This window comes from Amborella trichopoda, chromosome 3 (genome assembly GCF_054954075.1).
Source record: "Amborella trichopoda isolate Santa Cruz 75 chromosome 3, AtrichopodaSantaCruz75HAP2 v2.0, whole genome shotgun sequence".
NCBI classification, from domain to species: domain Eukaryota; kingdom Viridiplantae; phylum Streptophyta; class Magnoliopsida; order Amborellales; family Amborellaceae; genus Amborella; species Amborella trichopoda.
Genome location: NC_142338.1, coordinates 3234265 through 3258880, shown reverse-complemented (window position 1 = coordinate 3258880; position 24616 = coordinate 3234265). Strand labels below are relative to the sequence as shown.

At 38.5% G+C, this 24616-nt stretch overlaps 1 protein-coding gene across 10 annotated transcripts; it reads left to right on the top strand.

Moving 5' to 3' along the window:
• Window positions 1-2169: 2169 nt before the first annotated feature.
• Window positions 2170-24421, top strand: EML3 (Emsy N Terminus (ENT)/ plant Tudor-like domains-containing protein). Of its 10 annotated transcripts, none has more exons than XM_088862874.1 (11): window positions 2170-2600; window positions 8521-8729; window positions 8809-8918; window positions 9181-9403; window positions 9525-9752; window positions 9873-9941; window positions 10362-10607; window positions 10698-10766; window positions 10854-10917; window positions 22828-22907; window positions 23567-24421. In XM_088862874.1, the coding sequence occupies exons 1-10, from the start codon at window positions 2573-2575 to the stop codon at window positions 22857-22859; spliced, it is 1278 nt and encodes a 425-aa protein (XP_088719000.1). In that variant the 5' UTR covers window positions 2170-2572; the 3' UTR covers window positions 22860-22907; window positions 23567-24421. The 10 variants fall into 10 exon arrangements, with proteins under 10 accessions (XP_088719000.1, XP_088718999.1, XP_020526530.1 ...); XM_088862873.1 differs by having other exon boundaries at window positions 22814-22907; XM_020670871.2 differs by having other exon boundaries at window positions 9181-9433.
• The last annotated feature ends 195 nt before the right edge of the window (window positions 24422-24616 follow it).

Genomic DNA, 24616 nt, shown 5'->3' with positions numbered 1-24616 from the left:
TATTCTATAACTAAACCACTGTCCAAAAAGAAACCCATCTCTATTCAATAGCTAAACCATTGTTTAGGAAGAGATCCATCTCTATTCCATAGCTAAACCACTGTCCATAAAGATACCCATCACCCATCTTTATTCCACAGCTAAACCATCTTTATTCCATAACTAAACCATTATCTCTATTCCACAGCTAAGCTAAACCATTTCATAGCTAAACCACTGTTCATAAAGAGATTCATCCCTATTCCAAAACTAAGCAAAATCATTCCATAGCTAAACCACTATCATGAAAGAGTCTCACATAGTTATGCTAAACCATTCTATAGCTACACCATTATCCAGGAAGAGACACATCTCTATTCCACAACTAAACCATCTCTATTCCATAGCTAAACCACTATCCAGGAAGAGATCCATCTCTGTTCCACAACTAAACCTGTATTTCATAAACCCTCCAACCATCTCTATTCCTTCCACAGTCAGGAAGAGATCCATTTATATTCCATAATGCAACTAAGACGCTAAACCACTATTTAGGAATACAAACTGCAGCTAAACCACTATCCAGGATGACAAACTTCGGCAATGCAACTAAGTAGCTAAACACTATTCAGGAAGACAACCTGTAGTTAAACCAATATCCAAGAAGACAATTGCAACTACAATAGTTATCTCACTTCACTAAAAGGAGAAACCCCCCAAAATCTCTTATCCATGAAGGAAAATTTGATAGCAACCAATACGTTCTCTCATTAAAAGAGGAAACCTCCAAAACATGTTCACGAAGAGAAACTTGATAGTAATTTAGATGACAACTGAGGCATTCTCTCAATAAAGAGGAAACTATCAAAGTTTTCATAAGAATTTCCATAAAAGAAACTTGAGAGCAACCCAGACGTTATCTCACTAAAAAGGGAAACCCCCTAAAATCTTCATGGAAAAAACTTGATAGCAACAACAAAGACATTGTCTCATTAAAAGGGAAAACCCCCTAAAATTTCTATGGGAGAAACTTGATAGCAAACGAGTTGTCTTGTCCTCACTAAAAGGAGAAACCCCCTAAAATATCTACGAGAAGCCAAACTATCACTAAAACAAGGAAACCCCCTAAAATCTCCATAGGAGAAACTTGATAGCAACTGAGAAGTTTTGCTCTCACTAAAAGGGGAAACATATAAAATCTCCATGGAACCACTTCTCTACAAGAAGCCAGCCTCTCAATATGCTTATCATGCATAAGAAACCCCCAGAATCCCCCAAAATCTCTATGGAATCGATGGCTTGTCTAGAGGAAGCCATCTTTCCCATACAGTGATCCAAATACATATTTTTTTCCTCCTTCGTCTCATATATATAAGATTAGTAATCCACATTAAATAGGAATTTTCCTATACGTATATCTCAAAACCAAGAGATATACCCAAGATTATTAATCTTTTTGTATTTTTATTTTATTTAGAATCTTATCAATATTAATCCCAATCCTAGCCCCATATAATATGGGATTTACTTGTGTGGGTGATTTTGGATATCACCATATTTAACATAAAATATATTTTCCACTATTGCATATGAAATTTATACCTCAAAAAAGTACAAATCAATAAATTATGTAGATTTATGAACATTTGAAAAGAGATGGTTCAGATGATGCATTATAATATATCCTATTTTTTCGGCTTAAAGTCCTAAATTTTTTTGCAACCATAATAATCAAGGTCGGGATGATCGACATGAAAAGTTTCCCACTTTATAATTATAATATCGAGTAAGGTTGGAGGCGAGTCCTTACATTTTTTTTTTTTTTTTTTCCTCTATAAAGCTTAGTCTCATTTTAACATTTTCGTTCCTTAATTTATCCGGCGTACATAATCATATATTAGTATTACTGACAACAACGTGCGAGGAATCTAAAACGCGTGTGAGGAATCTATAGTGCCTACATTGAAGCCGGATAGTATCCAGAAGCTCTATCTCTCTCTAAAACGCTTTTTCTCTCTAAAAAGCAATCACGCTTTCTCCCTCTAAAGCTCTCTCTCCGCTCTCTCTCTAAAAGGGAGAACAAAACACAAAATCCTGTTAAGTTCCCCCCTTAGTTCCGGAACTCAAATAACAATAGGCTATTTAAACGACTCCTCCCTATAAACCGCGCTCGAGTCCGTGCATTCTCTCGCCAAGACTCAAGACTGTGTTCGTTCTCTCTCATCAACCGCTACTCGCCTCGAAATCCCCCTCTTTGCCCTAAAAAACGAGCTTTCTCTCTCTAATTTTAGCTTTCTCCTGCTGTCTTATACTTTCAATGTCTCTTTGTCTCTCATCAGCTGTTTCTTGTTCTCCCTGAATTCCTTGTTCGGGGGCTTTGAGCTCGACTTCTCTCTCTATATTTTATCTCTTCTATTTCTATTATCAGAATCTTGTGATTGGGTGTTAATGGCGGTGAAGACGCCTGATACATGGCTCGTATGCGATCACCATTGTTTCTGTTGAAGAAGTTTTTATTACTGAGCTGGTTATTGATTTTAGGGTTTCAGTGTCGAAGACAAGCGATTTGAGGCAAAAATTTTCAGAGAAATTGATGGACTACGGCCCTTCAGACAGTAGTGGTGAGTTTTCCAATGATAAACTTATTTGAGGGTTTTCTGAATTCGCCATGCCTCTTGTTTTCCCTCCAAATTCGGTTCATGCAGCACTTCTAGGGTTTTTTTGTTCTTTTTGAGGTATCATTCATGGGAGCTGGGTATTGGTGTTTTGGAGTTTTTCTTCCTGTTGCAAAGCTAGGGTTTTGAGAATTTAAGTGCTGGAGAAGTTCTTAGTCTAGGGTTTCTGAGATCTTGCATTAAGAATGGGGTATGTTGGTGTAGTTTCAGGGTGATGAGTGAATTTCGCATATGTAGAGTAGGCATTAGGGGTTTGTGTATAAGGGCGACTGCCATTCATTACCAGGGGAGACGAGGGTTTTCTTGAAAATAGCTGTATTACGTTTCTTTTTAGGATTTCAGATTTAGCGAGACAATGTATATAATTATACTGTTTAATAGATTTCACTGGGAATTTGATCCTTGTAGGTCATGATAATACATGTTATCAACAGTTTAATCAACATTTGTATCTCAAATACACTCTCTGATAAAAATTATTGTTTATTTTCGTGTAAATTGGTACATACGGAATTTTGATTTTTTTAATTATTTGTTTCTTGATGAGTTGTGGGCGCTTTTGAATGCTGATTAGCCTTCAGGATACATCTGAGTGTATGACATTTTAGAAACACACAGTATGCTATTTTAGGAGATAAGTAGTCTAATTTTTTAGTTGATTCCCTGGTAACATTCATTTGAAGGCAAACCAGACTGCTAATTGTAGAAACTTTAATTTTGAAATTGTTGAAACTGCATGAGGTGGTAGAATTGATGCACCCAATTTCTCTTGATAATATATTGTTCTTCAACACATGAAAGGTCTAATTTTCTGTTACACTTAAAAAGCAATCAAGATTTTGTTTGACAGTTACGAGTGTCAAAGACATGATTGGAGTATTGTGGCTGTTTCCTAATGTGATAAGGCTTTTACTGAATGGCTAAGGTGTTGAATTTTGCAAACCTTTGTCCCGACTTGGAATCTTACTGCTGAACTACCCCGCATGCCCCTCCAATTCTTCCCCCGCCCCCCCAGAAGAGAAAAAAAAAAAAAAAAGAAGAAGAAGAGAAAATGGAAAAAAAGATGAGGTTTTTAGTATCAACTACCACCAGGTTTGCATTAGTTTGACCACTTACCTTCGAGAGCCGGAAAGTCCAAGTGTTCTCTATGCATAGGGTCCTAGATTTCCATAACATTTGCTAGAATTCTCAATCATCTCCTTATTTGGTTTTCTTATGGTTTTGGGGATAAACTTTATCATCTTGTAGGCGTGACCTTTTAATTTTAGAAGTGGGGCAGGATATTTTTACCTATGGACGACCACTGTTGAGTGTTGACATAGGGATTTCAGCTTATTTTCATTTGCTGAATCTTTGGATTGTAAGATATGGTGGAACGAACGTTGGGTGTAAATGTTTGTTGTGTTGGCTAATCTCTTGTGCATTATTGTTTATCCTTTGTGATAACTTATTGGTCTCAGCTATATTTTTTTGATGTAAGGTGGAGTTGGTGCTTTGTAATTTTGGTTTGGGAGTTGGCTTCTCTTGATTTTCCAACACAGTCAGCTTAATGGAGCTTTGTGTGACTTCTTTGTTGTTTGATACCCGAAAGAGCTTGTTAAAAATATGGAAGGCTGTAGCTACAAAGATTTCATGAATAATTACGTATGTTGGTGTGCTTGAAGGTTTGGGCTTGTTGGATTTGAAGAATTGGGTAGCAATTGTTTGGACTTTCTCACCTAGGTTCCATGCTTTGAAAGGGAAGGTGTCCATCACAGCTCCAATGATAGCAGTGGGGCAATTGGGGATGTTCCAGGGACACGACATGTTCTATTATATGGAGTACGTGGAGTTTCCAATCTTACATTTGTAGGTGGTTTTTGTGGTTTCCAAAGTGACTCAAATTATTTTAAGTTTTTCCCACCTTGACTGCAGGTGTTTGGATGGACCCTCAAGGCATTTAGACTCCTTTGTCCCTTTTGAGTGCCCTTGGACATTGAAAGTAATGGCTTCAACTATCTTAAAAATAAATCAATATTGGGGATTTCTATAGGGATAAAATGCATTTGGTCATTTTTTAATGAGATTGGGCATATTTTAGGGCAGGTAAAATTATGGGTAAGTGATATTTAAATGCTGAACAAGATTCTTGAAGTGCATTGGATGTTTACTTGATAATTATAGTTTTTTTTTTTTTTTTGGGTAATTCAGTGGGGAATACAAGCCCCTACCTGTTTTTTCAAGTAGATTAGGAGTTGGCTTTTTTTGAAGGTATTTGTGGGGTGATGTTACTGGTGGGAATGAAAACCACAACATGGCGACTAGGATGTGGGGTGCTACCACCACGACCCCAACGTATAACATGATTCAGGTTCCAAATAAAGGGTTTTCTTGCATGCCCTTTCATGCTGTGGTACTTATTTGCGAATGGGTTCAAACCATTAGGTTTTTAACTGGTATCTGGCTTAAAGCAAAGGAACGCAAGCAAAGATGTTCTTGTTTGTGTTTGTTTTTAATGACAATTGTGCGTAACACATATGGAGCCCATGTTGGAGGCATGTCCGGTCTGCACATTTGTTAATACTATTGAGAGGGGGCTTGCACTCCCTTTTGCTTTTAGCATTGCATGGAATCCCTATTATGGGTCTGATGATAGCAAGTTTTAGACAGTGTTATTGGAGGATGTATAGGTTCCTGTGCAGGGAATATTATATAAATATAAGAAACAATTTTGTAATAATGCACTTTATATAATAGTGGGGTTCAGTTAGTATTTAATTGTTTGCCCAGAAATAATTCCAAGTCAATCTGGATACCAACTTGAACTCTTACTAGAAAATTGGTGGAAGTTCCAATCTCACAATCAATATCAAAATAAATTTTTATTTCTTGGTTCAGTCACCTTCAAGCCAGGTGATATCGTGCACCCAAAATCCTTCCAAAGTGATTGCAAAATCAACTCAGATACTTGCTGGAAAAACTGTACAGTTTTGATCACAAAATCAAAATTGAAAAAATCTTTGATTTCCTTGTAAATGGAGTTTAATCCTTAGAACGAAAAAGATTTGGTTCTAATTAGGCCCCCAATGTCTAGGGGGAATAGCTCTGGTTGTGGGCTATTTCTTTTCTTCCACGAGCAGAGCATCAAGATGATAGGATTCCTGCAGAAATGTGGACACCTATAGGGCCAATGTGCAGCCTAGTCGGGCGCAATATGTCAAACTGCCCAGGTGCACCAAAACAGTGCGCCCCCATCCTGCGTTACTTTGATGTGGCTGTGTGATGCATTATGTTGCAAAGGCTATTTCATCACAGGGGCTTAGGATGATTCTAGGAAAGGGGAAGCCATTCACCAAGGGCGTGTGTCTTTTATGAAGTAAAATTCCCTAGCAAGGATGCAGCGCAGATTGGTTGGTGTAGATTTCACTTACGGGCGTGGGCCAGTGAACCGCTATTATCTAAACGTAGAGTTTCTATTGGCCTTTTCAGTTAGGTTATGAGGTCCCTGGTAAGTGGAGTCTTGATCGAGACTTGTGTTTTAACCATCTTGGAGGCCCAGCCTCCATTGTAACTGTCAGATACCACTCAGACAATTTTTTCAAGTTGACACACTACATTGGGGAGGGGTACTTATTGAACAAGCCCCTGCCTCTTGGGTGTGCAAGGCCTTGAGAGGTGAGTATATTGCTAGGCGTGGTCCAGGACAGTGGGTTCATGGGGCATGGATGGTACATGGGTTGCAGATATGAACCCTTGCTGCGTTAGCCATAGACCCCTATTACTGGATCTCTTCCTGCATGAAAAGTAAGTCCATGTATTTTGACTAATTCAAGGTAAAAAAATGGGGTTTATCCCTTGGCAAAACTTACATAAATTGAAGCAATAAATTCATTTGGAATTGCTATCTGTTTGGGATCCATTAGCAGGCCTAGATGAGTGATGTTATGCTAGGGCCACATCATGTATAATAGAGCTGGATGCTTTGTGGCGGTGAATCGGTGATCATACTGTGGGATATAATCCTGTAATGTGTGAAATTATGCCTGATAAAATTTAGTTTTGGTCTTTTAGAGCTCTTGTGTCTAGTTAGGTGTCCTAACTGGGTGAAGTGTGTCGAAGGCACTGTATAAAAGGAATGTGGGCAATATCTGTATTTGTGATTGTGGAAGGTGAACAAAATGGTTTGGAGGTGGAAAATTCCTGGAAGGTGATATTTTTCTGTCATTTTCAATAAGTAAATGGAAGGTAATACTAAATCCTGAATAATATGGGAATTAGGGCTTATTTGGGCTGCTTTAGAGTTACATCGCTAACGCATGGCGATATGCTAATGGGCTGTGAAAAGTAGGGAGTTCCTAAAGGAACACGTGCCCTATGGAAGTGGGGTAGTATAAGCGATTCATGGCAGAAAGATAAAGTGGGAGAGAGAGGGTGTCATGCCATTTAAAGTTTGTGGATCTTTCTTTTCCGAAAGTGAGATTTATGTGGAAAAATCTTGTTATTCTTTTGCAGTGTAAAATAAAGCTGTTTGGCCGCGGAACTCACTCTTCTGGGTGAGCCTATTGTCTCAGACGAGTTCCATTTGGCTTGCTTGAGTCCACGCCGGGCTGCCCAAAGAGCCAAAATAAGTGAAGAAAATATTGAGAATTGAGAGTTTATAAATGATGAGAAAAAAGTTTTCAAAAGATAGAAAAATAGAAACCTAAGCTCATTTTCTCAGAAAACTGAGACGATAACAAAAAAAGGTAAAAATCATAAGATAAAAACATAAATATTACATACAGAATAATTACTAGTCAATTACAATTGTTTAGTCATAGATTAAATCAGGTATAATTAATTTTAATCAATTATGTATACATCCCAAGTTGGGGGTTTTACCTGCTCGGCAGTGTCTTGGGGGAGTCTGAATAGGCTTGCCCTGGTCGGCAAACACTGCTTATCTATGAATGTGGTTCGTGTTTTCTGCTTATAACAAACATTACAATCTGATTGAAGGCTCCAAATTCCTGGTAACACCAGTATTAATTTTCTTTCTCTCATCTCTACTATCTTCTAAACAGTTGTAGTCTGAGCACCCAAATTGTGGACTGCCGCCTCTAGTTTTAGTCACTTATAAATTCTTTTTTCTTTCAATACAAAAAGTCACCCTTATACAAATAAAAAATCCTGGTAACACTGAGTTTTTAAATTTCCATGATTGTGGTGGTATGATTTTCTTTAACAAATTTTTAAGGAGGGCAATCTCCATCCCAAAATCCATGGTTAAAAAAACAATTCCACTATTGGTGTATATATTGGTGGTAGAGTGAATTCATATTCAGTACACACATGGTGGTAGTGTCTGATATGACAGTTATGGGATCAGGAAATTAAATAAATTAATTTTAATAAAGGTATAACAAATACTCAATAGGCTATTTTTGGAAAATATAGGCTGATAAATATTTACAAAAATCGCCTGCATTTGACCAATTCAGGTTATTTTGACTTTATCGATTGGTAAACCAGTCGATTTTGACTTCATACGATGGTTACGTTAGGTGATTTTGACTTTGTACGATAGTACAACATTACAACTTGGGTATGATGCCTATTGTTCTGGGGTGCAGATGCCTGACTGGGCATGGCATACCGTATATCGCAACTCAATACAGACTTTTGAACTACTCCAAAATCAGTTGAATTTTATGTCTCTTACTGACTTGTTGACCATTTCTCACATCTGAATATGATCACATGTGTTTTATCCTAGTTTGAAACACGGTTGTGTTTAAAATCAAGCAAATGTTCTCCTTCCCTTTTTATTGACAATTTTTCTAGGGTTAACAGAAGATTCCTTTTCTGGTCTGAACCGTAAGTGGCCTTTTACCAAAAATGGGTGCAGGTACCGATGATGATCTGCCTCCATCTCATCAGACCAGAGTAAATAGAGGAGGAGGTCGAGTGGCCGGGAATGGAAGAGCTGTTCCTGTTGGCTCACTTCCTTATTCTCGGGTCCAGAATGACATGGAGACCGAAATACACTGGATTGAGCAAGAGGCATACGGATCAGTTTTACGAGCCTTCAAAGCTCAGGCTGATGCAATCACATGGGTATGTGAATAATAGTTATGTCTGACGGTCCATCACGGTTGGCTGTGCTTTGTGACATGTAACTGTCGTTGGTTTTCAGGAAAAAGAAGGATTGATGTCTGAATTACGAAAAGAGTTGAGAGTATCAGATGAAGAACACAGAGAGCTCCTAGCCAGAGTAAATGCTGATGAAACCATCAGAAGGATAAGGTCTGTAATCTCTTTCCTTTTTCCCAATCTTGATAGTCAAGATCAGATCTATTTTCAAAGTAGAGCCCATTCATTACCTGTAAAAAGGAATAATAAAGTCTGGCATTTCTCACGGTCCTTTGATAATATGCTATTATTGGGTAACATTTTTCTTGTAAATTTTATTTTTTCTTCTTTTGCTTCAATGGGTTTTCCTTTATGGACTGATGCTTCCATAAAATTTGATTTTCTTCTCATTTCTTTAACGGATGATTATTTTCAGGGAGTGGAGAAAGTCAGGTGGCCTCCAACCTGGTTTGCTTGGTGCTGCACAACCTGGGCATGACCCATCACCTAGTCCTACAGTATCCGCTTCTCGGAAGAAGCAAAAGACATCTCACCAGATGCCTTCTCTATCACTGAATGCACCTTCTCCAAATATACCGCCACAAACAGTTGCTGCATCCATGCATCCATCATCATCAGCTGCAAAACGAGGAGCTGTGGTAGGAGCCAGGGGCAAGAAGCCTAAATCTGTAAGTTAATTATTTGGAAACATATCCTTCTCTTGAGATATTTGTCAAAGTAATTTTTTTTGTCCTTTTTTGGCTACTTTCTTCTTTTCAGGGCCAAACAGTACCCGGTGTTTCCTCAATGAAGCCATTGCAGTATTCTTCTACTCCTCTGGCTGGAAGGGGCCAGGTGGCAAACCGTGGTTCTTCTGGTGCTCTTGTAGCAAGTGAACCTGCTGAGGCGGCAGCTTTTGATCCATTGATTGGCCGGAAAGTGATGACCAGATGGCCTGAAGATAATAATTTTTACGAGGCTGTTATCACTGATTACAATCCAAAGGAGGTAGGACTTTTGACGCTACCATGCATTGTTGATATGAGTCGTGGTTTTTCCCCTTGTGGTATGGATTGTCTATTTGGGCACATGCTAATTATTTTGACATTTTGGATATTGTCTTTTTAGGGGCGGCATGCACTGGTTTATGATATAAATACAAAGAGGGAGACGTGGGAGTGGGTCAATCTAAAAGAGGTAAAGTGTTCTTTTGTGCTCTCCATTATTTCTATTTTATGTGTTTTATGGATGCAGTACTTTTTAAAAAGTTGTCAAAGGCGCCCTCTATACACGCTTTTGTCCAAACATTGGGGGAATGACATTTTGGCATCTGACTTGTGAAGTGATTGTCATTCTGATCATGCTCATGACACAATAAATTTATCGAATGCATGCATAGAAAAATTGACTTCGTTAACACGGTTATATACATGTTCGCAGACATAGACTAACATCCATAGACTATTTTACTATACAAGCATTTATCCCAGCCACGTACCAAAATGCTAGGGATGACACATATCTCTCATAGGCTCAGATATGATGCAGATATGCATGCACACACTCATGCACACCATAGTCAACCAATTCATGATTTTTGAATGATATAAATCACAGATATGTCCTGAAGACATCACATGGGAAGGTGAGGATCCAGGAATATCTCGCCGAGGAGGCAGAGGAGGTCCTGGGCGTGGGATCAAGAAGTCTGTTGGTCGTGGTGGTGCGGTTTCTGGTTTGGGTAGAGGGAGAGGTGGACCAAAAAATCAATCTAAAAAAGATTTCCCACCCACCCAGAATGGCATTGGAAAGAAGGCTTCAGATGATATTGAAATACTTCACACTGATACGCTAATCAAGGAGGTATTCTCATTGCTCGCACAATGTAATTCTTAAGAGTATGATGTTTTAAATTGCCCTTATTGATAACTTCTGGTTATGCCGTCTGAGCAGGTGGAGAGAGTGTTCTCTGTTAACCATCCAGATCCTGTAGAGATTGACAAGGCAAAGAAAATGCTCAAAGTAAGGGCTGTTGGCTTCAATATGTGGATTTTTTAATCCTTTTTTTCCTTCTTCAGTCAACTGACTGTTCACTGGTTCACTTGTCAGGAGCACGAGCAATCGCTAATTGATGCCATTGCAAGACTTGCAAATGCTTCGGATGGTGAAAGTGGTATGACCATGACTTGCACATTAGTTTTTGGTGCGGTTCTCTTTTGTTTATGCACTTCATGTTTCCATATGCACACACGTATGCATGTAGATGCACCACAGGCACACATTTATAATTGTTACAGCTGGCTGACATAAAGGTTGATATGTCTGATTTCTGAATGACTGTTGCTGTAAATGGTTTATGGTCCACCTTTTACACAAGATCATTCACTTAAGGCATTTACTAAATTTAATATTATAATAAATATTTGGGGAAATTAATCAAAATACCCATGAGAGATGCATGATTTAGCATTTTACACCTTTGACACTATTCCAACTCATGATCATGTCTTATTATGGTTATTTTGAAATTAAATCAAACAATATGGGTACAATGTTAAATAGTTCATCCCATATGGGTATTTTGAAAATTTTCACTAAATTTATGAATTTGATTGAAGATGAATTAAAAATTTTGAAGTTATTTCCTTTGGATTGAATATTTTTCATCATTTCTTCTTTGATAATCTTCGATAAAAAAATTGGCATGCATAAAATCTATTGTTGTGTTTTTCTTCTTTCCATGATTTATTGGTTTACATATTCTTGTGCAAAGCATTTTTCTGTGCGCATGCGTGTGGTTGTGTGCTGTTGTGTGTGTGTTTGAGATAGATAAACAACTAAGGGCCGTAACCCGGTGCTGGTACCACCTAAGCAGGGTCCTGGGAGGGGTGGGCTGGAAACGGTCTTAACCTTTGGCTTATGCACAATGTGGCTGCTCTCAGGACTCGAACCTGCGCTCTTGTGCTGGCTACCCGCGCTCTTTACCGTCACACCAATTGATGGTCCCCTTGTGCTCTTGCGCTTGAATATTTGTATGTTCATTGTACAGTCCAATAGTTTACCAGGGAAGCCATTCCTAGTTGAAATTACTAGATTCAGTTGGGCCCGATACTTCCATTCATTTACACTTCATTTACTTCATTTCTTTCTCATTTAGTCTCTCAACAGGCTTCGGTTTTGATATGGCTCAATACTTATTCTGTGGTTCCTTATTAGTAGCTATGGAATTGATCGTGATTTTTGTACCGTTTTTAGTTAGTACATTTTAGACTTATTTCTGTTGTATGATCAATCAAAATCCTCTCCATATTTTCCTTATTATGGTGGTTTATTTGATGTTATACTTGCATTTCATCTCTTAATTATTATCTTCTTAACAAGAAATATGTTAATAGCATCGACGACAACAACAATAGCAACAATAATATTATTAATTTTAATTTTTAAGTTCCCAATTTTTATAGTCAACATTTCATTTCAAGGAAATGAAATATACATCAAAATTATTCATTCACAAAAAAAAGAAAAAAAGAAAAGAAAAAAAGGTATACATCAAGTTGCTGTGCCGACAACTAATGATGTATTCGTACTGCACTTCAACTAGATTCTTGCAAGACCTTGACAGCAATGGTTTTCTACTAACTTTGATCATGAAAGGGGTTTCTGTTGAGTGCACATCTGATACTGTAAAGTTTGAAAGATGACGAACCTTATATAGGATATCTGCCAATCTCCACGGGTTTGGAGACTCCATACCTGCCCATATGTATTATTGAGTTGTCTTCTAGCACCGATGGGTCAGAGGATTTACGGAGAATGCACCTCAGTTCTCAATACTACTAGGAGAGTGGTTATTCCCAATGTTGTTGGGATCTGAAGCAGGATTGGTGGCATGGGATATTTGAATGCTAGAAGATCCCTATGGTTGGGAGCGCAGTAGGTGTAATGCATATGCTAGGGATCTAGATCCTCAAATGTTAGGGATCGAGATCACAACCTTTCGGGGAACTTGATCTCCTTTTGGGATCTCGATTCTAAGCTTTTAGGGATCTTGCTCCCAGCCTTAAAAAGTATGTGTAGTCTAGGATTTTATATACTCTTTGAGGTACAGATTTCGTTATTTGTAGTATATTACAAGTGTAGTTATATTGCTGGCTGGCTATAAATAAACAAAATCATTAGTCTGGTTGTTACCTTGGTCTTTACGATTGGGATCGAGATCCCTAACAGTTAGAATTGGGATCCCCAACAGTGAGATTAAGATTCCAAACTTTAACAATCGTGATTCCTTGAAGATCCCTTCCCGGAGTGCTGGAGCGAGATTTTGGAGTGGGATTGCCACCTATGTTGGGAGATCCTGGCAACTTCTTAGAGCTACCATCAAAGCTGGACTTGATAGCCCCCTTTAAAATGGGGAGTCTATGCCTTCGCTGCATGCTACTGTCTTCAGTTCTCATCCCTTTTTCTCTGAATCCTGAACTTGACCTCTTGCTCATTTCCTCAGATGAGGACCCTGAAAAAATTTTTTGCTTGTCGCCATCCAAATGCTCTCAATGATATGGCTAGGGGCACATGTTTTCAGGATCATGCATTTTGATCTAAGTGGTGTTGATGTTCAACCTTCAATGATGGGTCCCTGCATGCAATATCGCCTAGAGTACATAAAAAGGAGGTCAAAAGAAACACCTTCAATGATGGGTCCACTGCATGCAATATCGCCTATAATATGTAAAAATGAGATCAAAAGAAACTCCAAAATTGTTTTGGTGAATATTGAGCTACGAAAGAAAAGGTCATAGATCGTCTCTTCATTACTTGGACACATAAGTCAAATTTTTGGATGCTAGAAATTGTCTTGCTAATAATTGATAGCTTTCAAGGGGCTGATCGAGCACCACAAACCAACTAAAGAGAAGACTTTTTCAGAGTATGCACCCTCCACACGTAATAAGTACTGGAGCAGTCGCTGAATTGCTGCTGTAGAGTGTGACAAAGGGGTCCAAAGAGTAAGTATCAACACATATTTCATCTCCAAAGCATCCATCATCTCCAGTTGATGGAATGAACATGACTTCATTTTGTGAAACACAACTTAGTAATTTCTCTGTCCTGAGATCCTCCCTGAAAGTCAGGGTGCCATACCCAGCAGCCATCTAGTCTCTTGAAATGATCTCCAAACAGATGCATAGAGGTTGGACCTTACATTTGTGAACCTCAAAAAACAGGAATTGGCAAAGAAGCTTCCCCAGGCATACATCCTCCTAGAAAAGAAATCCAATTCTCCTCTCCCACTGTAGACCTAGTTTCCTTTCAGAACTCAAGTAAAACGCTCCTTTGCTATCTTTATATGCTAGTACACCTGCTCAGCTCGATGGAGACTTCCCTGACCGTACTATGACATACTTAGCCTCAACAACTTTGGTCCAAAACACAACACTGTTTGCGAAATGGAGCCGCTTGGTCATTTGGAGGTCCTTGATCCCTGGGCCTTTTGATTTACAAGATTGTCCCATTGAGCTAAGAGCTTGTTTGAATAAGATGTTGATGGTGGTTTAACTGCAAGATGGAGGCCCACCTGATGATGTGAACCGTACACAAAAAGTGGCTTTTCAATATACCCTGCACTATCAAATGCACTTACAGAAACACCCCACTGAGTGTGGTCCGATGAGAAAATAGCTAGTTTGAAATGAATTGCGAACCAAATGGAAAGGACAGCGGGTCATTGTTTGTCCTTAAGTGTAACTTGTTCACTTCATTGCATTTCTTGCTGAATTTTCAGGTTTGTGAGCATAGTAATTGAAATCTAGGAGAGGAACATGAAGTACGTGGGATATAACTAATGGTCCACTTTGTAAGGGACACTTTGGTCCTTGTCTGGAAAGCAAGATGTTGGTTCTATGAGATGCGTCCAGTATTTCTCTATATCTACAATCCGTGGGCTGTTCTCAACTTTCCCACACTCAAACGTGGGGTCCGGATACTGGCTTGAAAGCTCTTCCACCATGTATGCTAAATTGGGCAAACTCCTTGCAGTTATTAGATATTCAATTCCAGATTATCCTTCCTTTGCAAGTGAGCTCAATGATACAACATGCCGGCCTATGATTCTCACTTTGTTTGAAGGATGCCTCGCTCGAAATTAGTGTCATCTTTGAGCAGAAGTGGCAACTACTTCCCTTTGTGGTGGTCTTAAACCTATCAATGGCAATCATGGCTTGATAACAATCTCATTGAAAGGCCTATGTTTTCTTATAGTAGTGAACTTTAATGGAGCCCTTACCTGAGATCCCTAGAGTATTAGGCAATCCAGAGGAGAACCCATCACCATTTCTAAGAGTCCAATGAGACCCACACGTACCTCTTCTCCATATCTCCTCAGAATGATGCAGCCCATTTGATATTCTAAGAGACTTTGATCTCAATGATCCTATGCCTTTTCGTATCAAATCATCATTAGTAACCCTGCTCTTCCCCTTGTCTTCCATAAAATGTCTTTTCCAGTTACACAACCTTGTCTATTTGTTTTTTTTTTTATAATGAGATTACGCTTAAAAATATGCTTCTTATGATTTTAGAACAATCGGTATAACTAACGCCTTATTTTTGGAAGGGGCTATTTTGTGCATGACTTTTTAGTAACTATGCCAACGATGCAATCTAGATCCACATATGAATGGTCTGAACTGTCAGATGGGGGTTGTTATGAAAAAGTTGGTTGTGAAGACTAGACTCCTCCTGTATTTCTGATAAAAAGAAAACCATAGAAATTGTCGCAATAAATCTGACCTTGTCAAACTTTGAATGTATCAAACTAAATGGATTTATACTTCCGCAGGAGAAAAATGTACGCTTTCTCGGATAGAACCCCACCAAGGGGTATTTTTTGGACCCAATGTTCAAAAACGCAGGGGCGGCCGCCTAGCGGTTTTGGTTTGAGCTGCCTAGGCGGGCGCCTCCCCCCATTTTATTATATATAGAATTGTCATTTTTTTTATTTAATAAGTAAGGCGGTTTTGGTTTGAGCTGCCTAAGCGCTAAGGCGGCTCGCCTAGGCAGGCGCCTCCCCCCATTTTATTGTATATAGAGTTGTCTTTTTTTTATTTAATAAGTAAGTTTTGTTTGTAATATGTTAACATGTCGGAAGTACAGATCAAACATAATCATTTGCGACTTTAGTTTGTGAATGAAATAATTATAACTCAAAAATAACATTAAAAGATAAAATCAACTCGAGATGTCCTTTAAATCTCGCAAATCACAAGTCACAATAGATACTCAATAGTCATTAAAACAAAGTCTCATCCGACCATCTAAGGCCATAAACTACAAAAAGTCTTCTTCATCCCACCAATATGATGAACTTGATTATGAGGTTGAGCTTCATCATCACCTTCAACATGAAGTCAATGTCCGACATGCAGTCCACCTGAATATGATGATGATGCCAAGCCATCACTTCAGAGTCATCCTCCTCCACATGAAAACCTTCTGCCGTTGTCTTCTTTGAGTTTACATCCTCGTCTTCCTTTAAGATCGTTGTCCTCCGCTTCGTTTATGTCTTCTTCTTTCCCTTCCCCTTCCCTTTCCCCTTTCTTGAGCCATTTCCTACCCCTTTCTCTGTGTTTGGGATCTAGTAGATCCCTATGCTTCTTCCCCTTCCCCTTCCCCTTTTCTTTCCCTTTTCCTGGGCCATGTCCTTCCCCTTTCTTTGTGTCTGAGATCTGGTAGCTCTCATAGGGATCGATGCCAAACCAGCTGATTCTTTCACTTGGGTCCATGTCAAGCTCTCTCCCTTGAATACAGGCTCATCCCCGGCATCAGGATCAATCAACTACTCGCTTGTTGGATCTAAATCTTTCGCAAGTATGGGGTCTTCGATTTGAAGCTGGTCTTGATGGCACTCCTTCAGCCTTTGATTGTACTGAACGAAAACAAGGTCGTTCAGTCTCTTCTTCTCGAGTCTATTTCTCTTCTTTGCATGTACTTGTTTCATAGTATACATTTCCATATTGCAATTCTTTCCTTCAAAAAAAGTATCAATAAAGTTATTGTCGTAAGGTGCTCAAGTTGCGCTTGCAGCCAGACAATGTACAAGTTAAGTTCAATATCTGTTGTGCCATCCTTTGCAAGTTGGGGGCAGTTTATCCATGGTTGGTCCACCAAGAGGCTATAATACATTTAACAATAAAAACAAGTAGAGTATATATATATATATATATATATATATATGTAAATTTAGAATTTAGAAAAGAAGGGTCAAGTTAAATTGAAAAGACAAATACATCTTCAACTTACATGGATATATCTTTTTCCTTTGCCTGACTGTGATGTTCGTCCCGGTGTCCCCATTGAGTAACGATATAAGTCAAGTGCCATAGACGCTTTGTCTTGGACATTTGAGTCGAGGTGGAGCCTCACATTGCACTTGTTAAATGATACCAAGATAGAATCCATTCTCTTTATCTCAAGATCGGAATAGAAATAAGTAGGGTTGAGAAAATTCCCTGCTAGGTGTAGGGGTCTCTCCAATTTCCAACTGCAGATCCCACTTGTCATCAACTATTTTCAAGATAGGGCGATATCTTATCTTTTTTCATCTTGCTTCAAGTTCCGCTTGATTTCTTCTCTAGCAATCGCCATTGCTTTGAAAATGTGCCCTTTTGCCTGTTCTCTTTCACTATCAACAAGGCGAAGCACTTTCACAAGTTGCTCAAAACAAAACTGAACCCCACTCCAAAACCTGGTTGACATAAAATGTCATAAACCTTTTTTCCCTTGGTCTCTGTAGACCACTGGCTCCCCATCCATGCTTCAAATACAAACATGGTTCCAAGCTTGTTCTTTGTTTATTCAAAGAATCTAGAGACAAGAATGAGGTGCCAAACCTGGTGACCCCCAGCCTCACCAAGTCAGTCCCATCTGTAAAATCCCTCATTGTCAAAATATGGGTGTGGCTATAAATGAAAACTGTTAGGGCTCTAGCTTTTTTCTAGTATCTCATGCATCGCTTTCTTTTCACCAATCTTTTCAAGCATGAGATCTACACAGTTAGCCGCGCAAGGCGTCCAAAAAACATGCGGCTTTGAAATCTCCAATAATCTAACAGCTGCCATATTGGCCATAGCCATATCTGTGACAACCTGCACAACATGTGTCGCCCCCACCTCTTCAATGCACTGATTCACAACACCATAGATGAATGCGGCATCATAAATCATATTGGATGCGTCAATGGACTTAAAAGAAATAGTTCCCATGGGGCAATTAACTAATAAGTTCAGGACACTTCTAGACCTCCTATCAGTCCACATATCTGTCATAATAGTCACCCCACATTTGCCCCAAGCATCCTTATGGGTCTTCAAGTAGTCAATTGTTAATTCCACTTCCTTCCTCAACAAAGCCCCTTGAGCTCATAAGGTGTAGGAGGCCTATATTTTGGGCCAAACTACCCCATTGCCTCAAACATAGCATAGAAGCTCTTTAAAGTGGTAATGTTAAATGGTAACCCCCTTAAAAGAACCATCCAGCCACATACTGATTCACCCTTTCTGTTTCCTGCTTTTTCAATTTACTCCCTAAAGTACTCAGTACCGGTTCCTTTTCGCAAACCACCACATTGGGATCGGGATGCAGGAAGAATGTATCAAGATGCCCTCTTGTTCGATGTCTCTTATTCTCAATGATGCTTGGTCTACTTATGGAGGCACCTTCCTCTGCATCTTCATCATATTCAAGTATGCCATGGATGTTTACAGGGGTCCACATGTCTTGATATCCCTTCTTGACTTGTTCTTTCTTCTTTTGGATCCCTTCTATGGCATCCAGCATGTCTTTCCTGAACTCAGTAGGGACTTGAGTAGACAATGCTGCACCTGTTCTTATGCCGACCAAATGCTTTTTTGATCTATTAATGGCAACATTGTACTCTTTTTTGCAAAACTTGGAAGCTACTCTATTCTTGTCACTGGGGTTGGAACAATATCCATATTTCCAACCCGGATCACTTTGTTTACTTGAAGCCGATGAAGATAGTTTACCTACAATCTTTATGTATCAAGTAGCAACTTATCACCTAAGCCTGAAAATTACACAAAAACAACAGAGTCAAACTTGAAAATATTTACAAGAAGTGAAAATTGTAAATACATGCACAAAAGCAAGATTAATTTACAACTACTAGTTAAGTATTTGAAACTTCAAATTAGTCATCCAAACAAAATTACAAAATGTTCATCTAAAAAATTACGAATAGGAAATGAAGTAAAAATAATAGATAATATATTGAGTTCTTATTAAGCCAAAAATAAGTAAAACATACAAAGTAAAATTGCAATGATATAACTCAAAATGGAAAAAAACATATTACACATGCAATAACTTAATAAGCATTAAGCAATTGTTAAATAACTAACCAAAAAAATTATGGGGAGAGAAAATATGGTTTATGAATCATACAAGTAAATTCCTGTATAAAACGAAAAAATTTGAGGGCAATGGACTTTTTTATTGAATTGTTTTCCCAATGATCCAAACTATATATCAGAATGGATAAATAATAATCCAAATAGACACTAACATATTAAATATATCATAAAGTATCACAAAAAAATACAAATAGCGAAGAATAACTTCATTAGACATTGTGCCAAAAAAAAAAAATCCTAATAAAAACTATTCAAATGTACCAACCTTCTTGAAGTGGATTCAATATCAGGCCAAACGGAAATGTTTGTGTTCCAAATCTCCTCTTTTAAAACCACTATAAGCCTTAAAAAGATTGGGGACGAATGTCCTTTAATTTTGTGTCCATTCGAGGAGGTCGAAAAAAATTTCGATCTCTCAACAAATCAAATATTCAAATCTAGTTTTTTTCAAGTTGTTTCTCACTCTAAACTTCAGTAAAAATGTTTTTGGGGGTAAAAGTAGCCCCTAAAACCCCTTCCCCTCCTTTTACGGGGTAAAATTACGATTTAGACATTTCCTGAATGGCATTTTCTGTCATTAGTCGAGGCGGCACCTAGCTGGACCAACCTAGAGTGTGCCGCCTTGCCTGCGACTAGGTGTTTTTGAAAAAAACCACTTAGGTGGCAAGGCGGCCAAATTGTTATTCATTGTTCGGACCAAATATATTGGGGATTTAACCCACTCAACCCAACGACTAACGTCATCATCCTTGTCATCCAAGCCTTATCCGAATTAATTGGGGTCCGCAACCCATCGATTAATCTAAAAAAGAAAGAAAAAAAATATAGCTTAGTATGCACTCTAGAAGTGCCTTAAAAACAAATCGTCTCCTAGGATTGAACAAAAACCCAGATTTAGATGTTTAGGAACTCAAAAGTTTTTTTTTTTCTTTTTTATGAGAATTCTATTGATTTTAAAATGGATCCCAGAATTTTGTATTAAAAAATCTTTCATAAATTGTTCATTTACTCCGAAGGAACAAGTGTAAAATCCTTGAGGGAGCACAAATTATGTGCCTTTTTTTGGAATAGCGAAAATGTATGATCTTACAAGAGGTTCCCACATAATTCTGAAACCCTTAATGAGGCCAGCTAATCTCATGGACATGGACTTCTTTTTGAACGTGGGAATAAAGATTTCTAGATGGGTAGATATCACTAGAATGGATGCTTGTCTCCTGTCAATAGAGGGATATTTTTGTCTCTATTGAAAAAAGGAAAATGTTTTGATAGAGCTGCAGTCCTATCAAAATAAGTAAAGCCTCACCCCAAAACTCATGGAAAATTGCAGTTCCGGCATCGTAAAACCTTTAAAACGATCATCTCGATCTTGACCATAATGGTTGTGAAACAAAAAAAATAGATTTCAAGTCCTCAAAATAGCTTATATTATAACACATTATCTAGACCATCCATTTTCTAGTGTTCACGGGTCTGCAAGATCTCTACCATTTTTTGAGCTACAAATTTCTGGTGGAACTTGATTATAGAGCGATCGAGATTTCCTATGGCCAAAGTATTTTCTCGATGACGTTTTTTTTTTTTTGTTAAATTTTTTTTAATTTTTAATTACCTAGGCCTTAAAGAAAAGGGATTGTACACAATGAGACAATTTACCTTCGATACAAGGTGATCACAATTACTTACAACCATGTGAAATTTGATAGCTTCGATGTGTCAAAAGTTCGAGAAAATTTCTTTTGAAGTTTGAACTTGGTCAATGAAATAATTGCAGCCACCGAATTTCACATGCAATGATCCAGATTAATGTGACCCCCTTGTACCAAAGGTAAATGGTCTCATTCTATACTTTCCCTAAAGAAAATGCATTCTTCAAGCAAAGGGATATTTCTGCCTTTTCAGAAACATGGATTTACTTATTTATCTTTATTATGGTTAATGATGGTGTTAGTAGTCCATTTAATAAGAGTTAAAAAGTATAGGAATTGTGATTCTCAAAAGGATACATTTTTTGGCAAAAACATAAAGTAAGTTGGGGTTTGCATGGTGAGGATCATGGGGGTTCTGAAAGACTAACAGTGAATTTCTGGACACCCCTTCTCTGGCATTAGCATTCGCCTATTCATTAGACTCTCTCCATACATATTGAGATATTAGAAACATGTAGTTTTTAGGGAGTCTTGTTAATTTGAAAAAGGGGATGCTATCATGCTACATGTAGTTTTTCTGATTGTATGCGAGATGTAGGTCTCCATTGTCTATTCTCAGTAATTCATAGTTGTGATAACTATAGTTGTTGCGATCATCGGGAACATGGGATCATGATAGGCTACAAACTCCAGATGGTTGGGATCATTGATTGTATATACCAATGTTTGAAAAATCGGCGATGCGGATCGGAACTGGCCATCCCAAATTGTGAATCGATCGCAATCTAGGTTCCGTAAAATATGAGGAATCGGCCGGTTCAACCAGTTATGGTCAATTCTACCTGACAGAACCGGTCGGTTCTGTCAGATAGCCGGTTAGAATTAGCCCCACTATTTTTTAGATTTCTTATTTTTTTTAATGATTGGAACTTGCTGGTTCGGGCCAGTTCTATCTAGTTCTTTGACATAACTAACGAGTTCTGTCAGAGAACTAGCCAGAACTACCCCCACTTATTATTGTTGTTATTATTATTATTATTATTTTTAGTTTTTGTAAATTTTTTGGTTCGCTATTTGTTAGGGAACCAGCCAGAATCAGCGCCACTTAATTTCTTTTTTGCTTCTTTGAAATTTCTCAGATCGTTAGACCAGATTATCGATCAGCCGAACTGGATCAGAAATCCTGGGGGACGATCCTAGTCACCAGTCCGTTTTTTAAAACCTTGGTATATCCTAAGTTTTAGGGGTTGGATCCCAACATTTTAAGATGACGTGATAAATTCTAAAAGTTAGATACCATCTGCTAAAAGCATCTTTTTTCTCTTTGAAGAATATATAAAACATTATTTAGTAACACAATTGCTTTCTTGTTTTATTGGATATGTATTTAAGATTTGTTTCCTTATAAATGAGCAATCTAACAGCATGTGATTTATTGGTTGACCTCCAAGGGATTGGGATCATTTTCCCCTCCCATATGGGAGCAATATCCACCTAAGATCCCTGGGATCTCTGGGATTGCCACCAAGTTGGGAGATCCCAGTAACTATGGTGACCCTGTCCTCTGTCATTGTTGTCTCGAGAGTAATGGCTCATCTGCATTGTCCTTCAATGAGACATGCTATGGAGACTATTAGTATAGACAGCTAGAAACAGTATACTCTATTTATGTAATATAATCCCCTTTGTCAACCATTCATTTGATAATGGAGGGAGGAGTACGAGTTACAATGACCTTCAGTTGAAGATAATTTAACGAGCATATGCTTATTTTAACTTATTTCTTTTGATTGGTTACTCCGCAAGTACAATTGTATTAGTCACAGGATGCAGCACGTGTAAAAATTGAAATTGCAAAAGAAAAACCTTGTCTGGAAAATGAGTGCTCTTAGTGGAATGGAATGGAATGATGCCCCTTATAGTAAGCTCTAACTTCCCCACTCCTTTTTTGCCAAGCAAGTCAGAAGTCTCATGCCTGATAAATTCTCAGCCCTAATATCTCAGGGTGTAGTTCATACAAGTGCGCTGTTGGTTGATTTTGAGTCCTGTAGTCCTTTGGTGCACACGATTGCTTCCATTTGATGGTAAGGATTCGGACAAGTAAATATTAGATGAAATTGGTTTGTTGATGGAAAAGTCTCTTTTTTTTGCATATCTTATTTCATTGTTATTTCTAATGGGTTTTGTTTGGATTGGCTACTAAACCCATACCTTTTTCATTGTTCTTTTTTCCTTATTGTGTTGGCCTAAATTTTTATTTCAATGCTAGTGGAGTCCTTGTTTCTTGGGAAAAGTTTATATAGAGCCGAGGCTCTAAACAATCAAATTAGAGCCTACCTTAAGAATTTCACTAGAAGAGGTTGTTTTGATGCCCAAATTTCTTCAAATTGATCATCTCAACATCAAGATGCATGGACATGAGAAAAAAATGGATTTCAAGTTTTGGAAGTAGGTATTTTGTAGCACATTTTTGGACTGTCAATTTTCAAGACGTTCAAGTTTTCATAGATCTGTCGATCTACACTATTTTTGAAGCTTTAAACTTTATAAATAAAGATGAAAATATATTTTAAGGCTATCACTAAGATTTCCAATATTGAAACCACATTTTTCGATACTATTTGAAGGTAGGCTCAAATTTGATTGTTTAGAGCTTAGGCTCTATACAAACCGCACCCTTGTTTCTTTTAGAATTTTTCAAATTCTTTTAGCCCTTAACAGTGAAACTGTTTGCTTCACACAGAGGAGGGAGAGCATCCTTTCTCACATGGGCAGTCAGTAGATAGAGAGAGGGGAGGGTGGAGGAACCAACAATATGGTGGGGCTCAACACTTTGAGGATGAAGGTGCTGGAGAAGGCCGGGGGGAGGGCTCGGATGCAGACCCCCTGGCTGGAGATGCTGGACCTGCCTCTGATGATCAACAAGAAGGAGATGATGGCGATGATATCATCTAATTTTCTGGCAAGCTTTTCGGTCTTTCCGACGCATAACCCCCTCTCTACCCTCACCTAACCGCTCTCTTCTCCCAACTTTGACCCCCCTCTTGTAGACCCATAATTCTCTCTTTCTACCCCACTTAACCCACATCCCCCTACCGCCCCCCCCACCACCCAAAAAACCCAACCAGTGTAACATGGCCCGTATTTATCCAAGTTTACATTATTTACTACCACACCTTGGGGGAGAGAGAGAAGAAAGGGAATAATCACCTTGCATTGGGGATTCCCTTGTTCGAGTTTTGAGGGTTGGTGCACAGAAGGGCTCTCGCTCTTGTTTCAGCTTTGTAAGCCTGTGACCCATGTAAAGAGAGTGTGTGATAGCTCCTGCTGGTTGGAGATGGCTGCATTTCAGATGATTATGACGCAGGTTATCATGTATTATTAGAAGTTTTCAGGTTTGAGGGAGATGGGGTTTCGGTCTTTCTTGTTTTTTCTTTTTTTTCTGTGGATTTAGGTTAAGTTTGTTGGCTATTAGATTCTAGTCGCCTGGCGAAGGGTAATGATGGTTCTATGTTGCGTTGTGAACATTTGTTTTTCCCTCGATACAGAGTTGGAAGTTCTTGGAGTGCTTCTTATCAATCAATTAGACTTGATCTAAGGTGTGGGTGAGAGAGAGAGAGAGAGAGAGAGAGAGAGAGAGAGAAGGATGCTGCTTTACAGACGGAATACGAGATAGGCACTGCTCTACAAATGGAATATGAGAAATGGAAGCTGCCCTGTAAATAAAACATGAGAAGGAATGAAACATGTCAAAGGGAGGCCTGATGCATGTTGAAGGGCATATTGATGATGT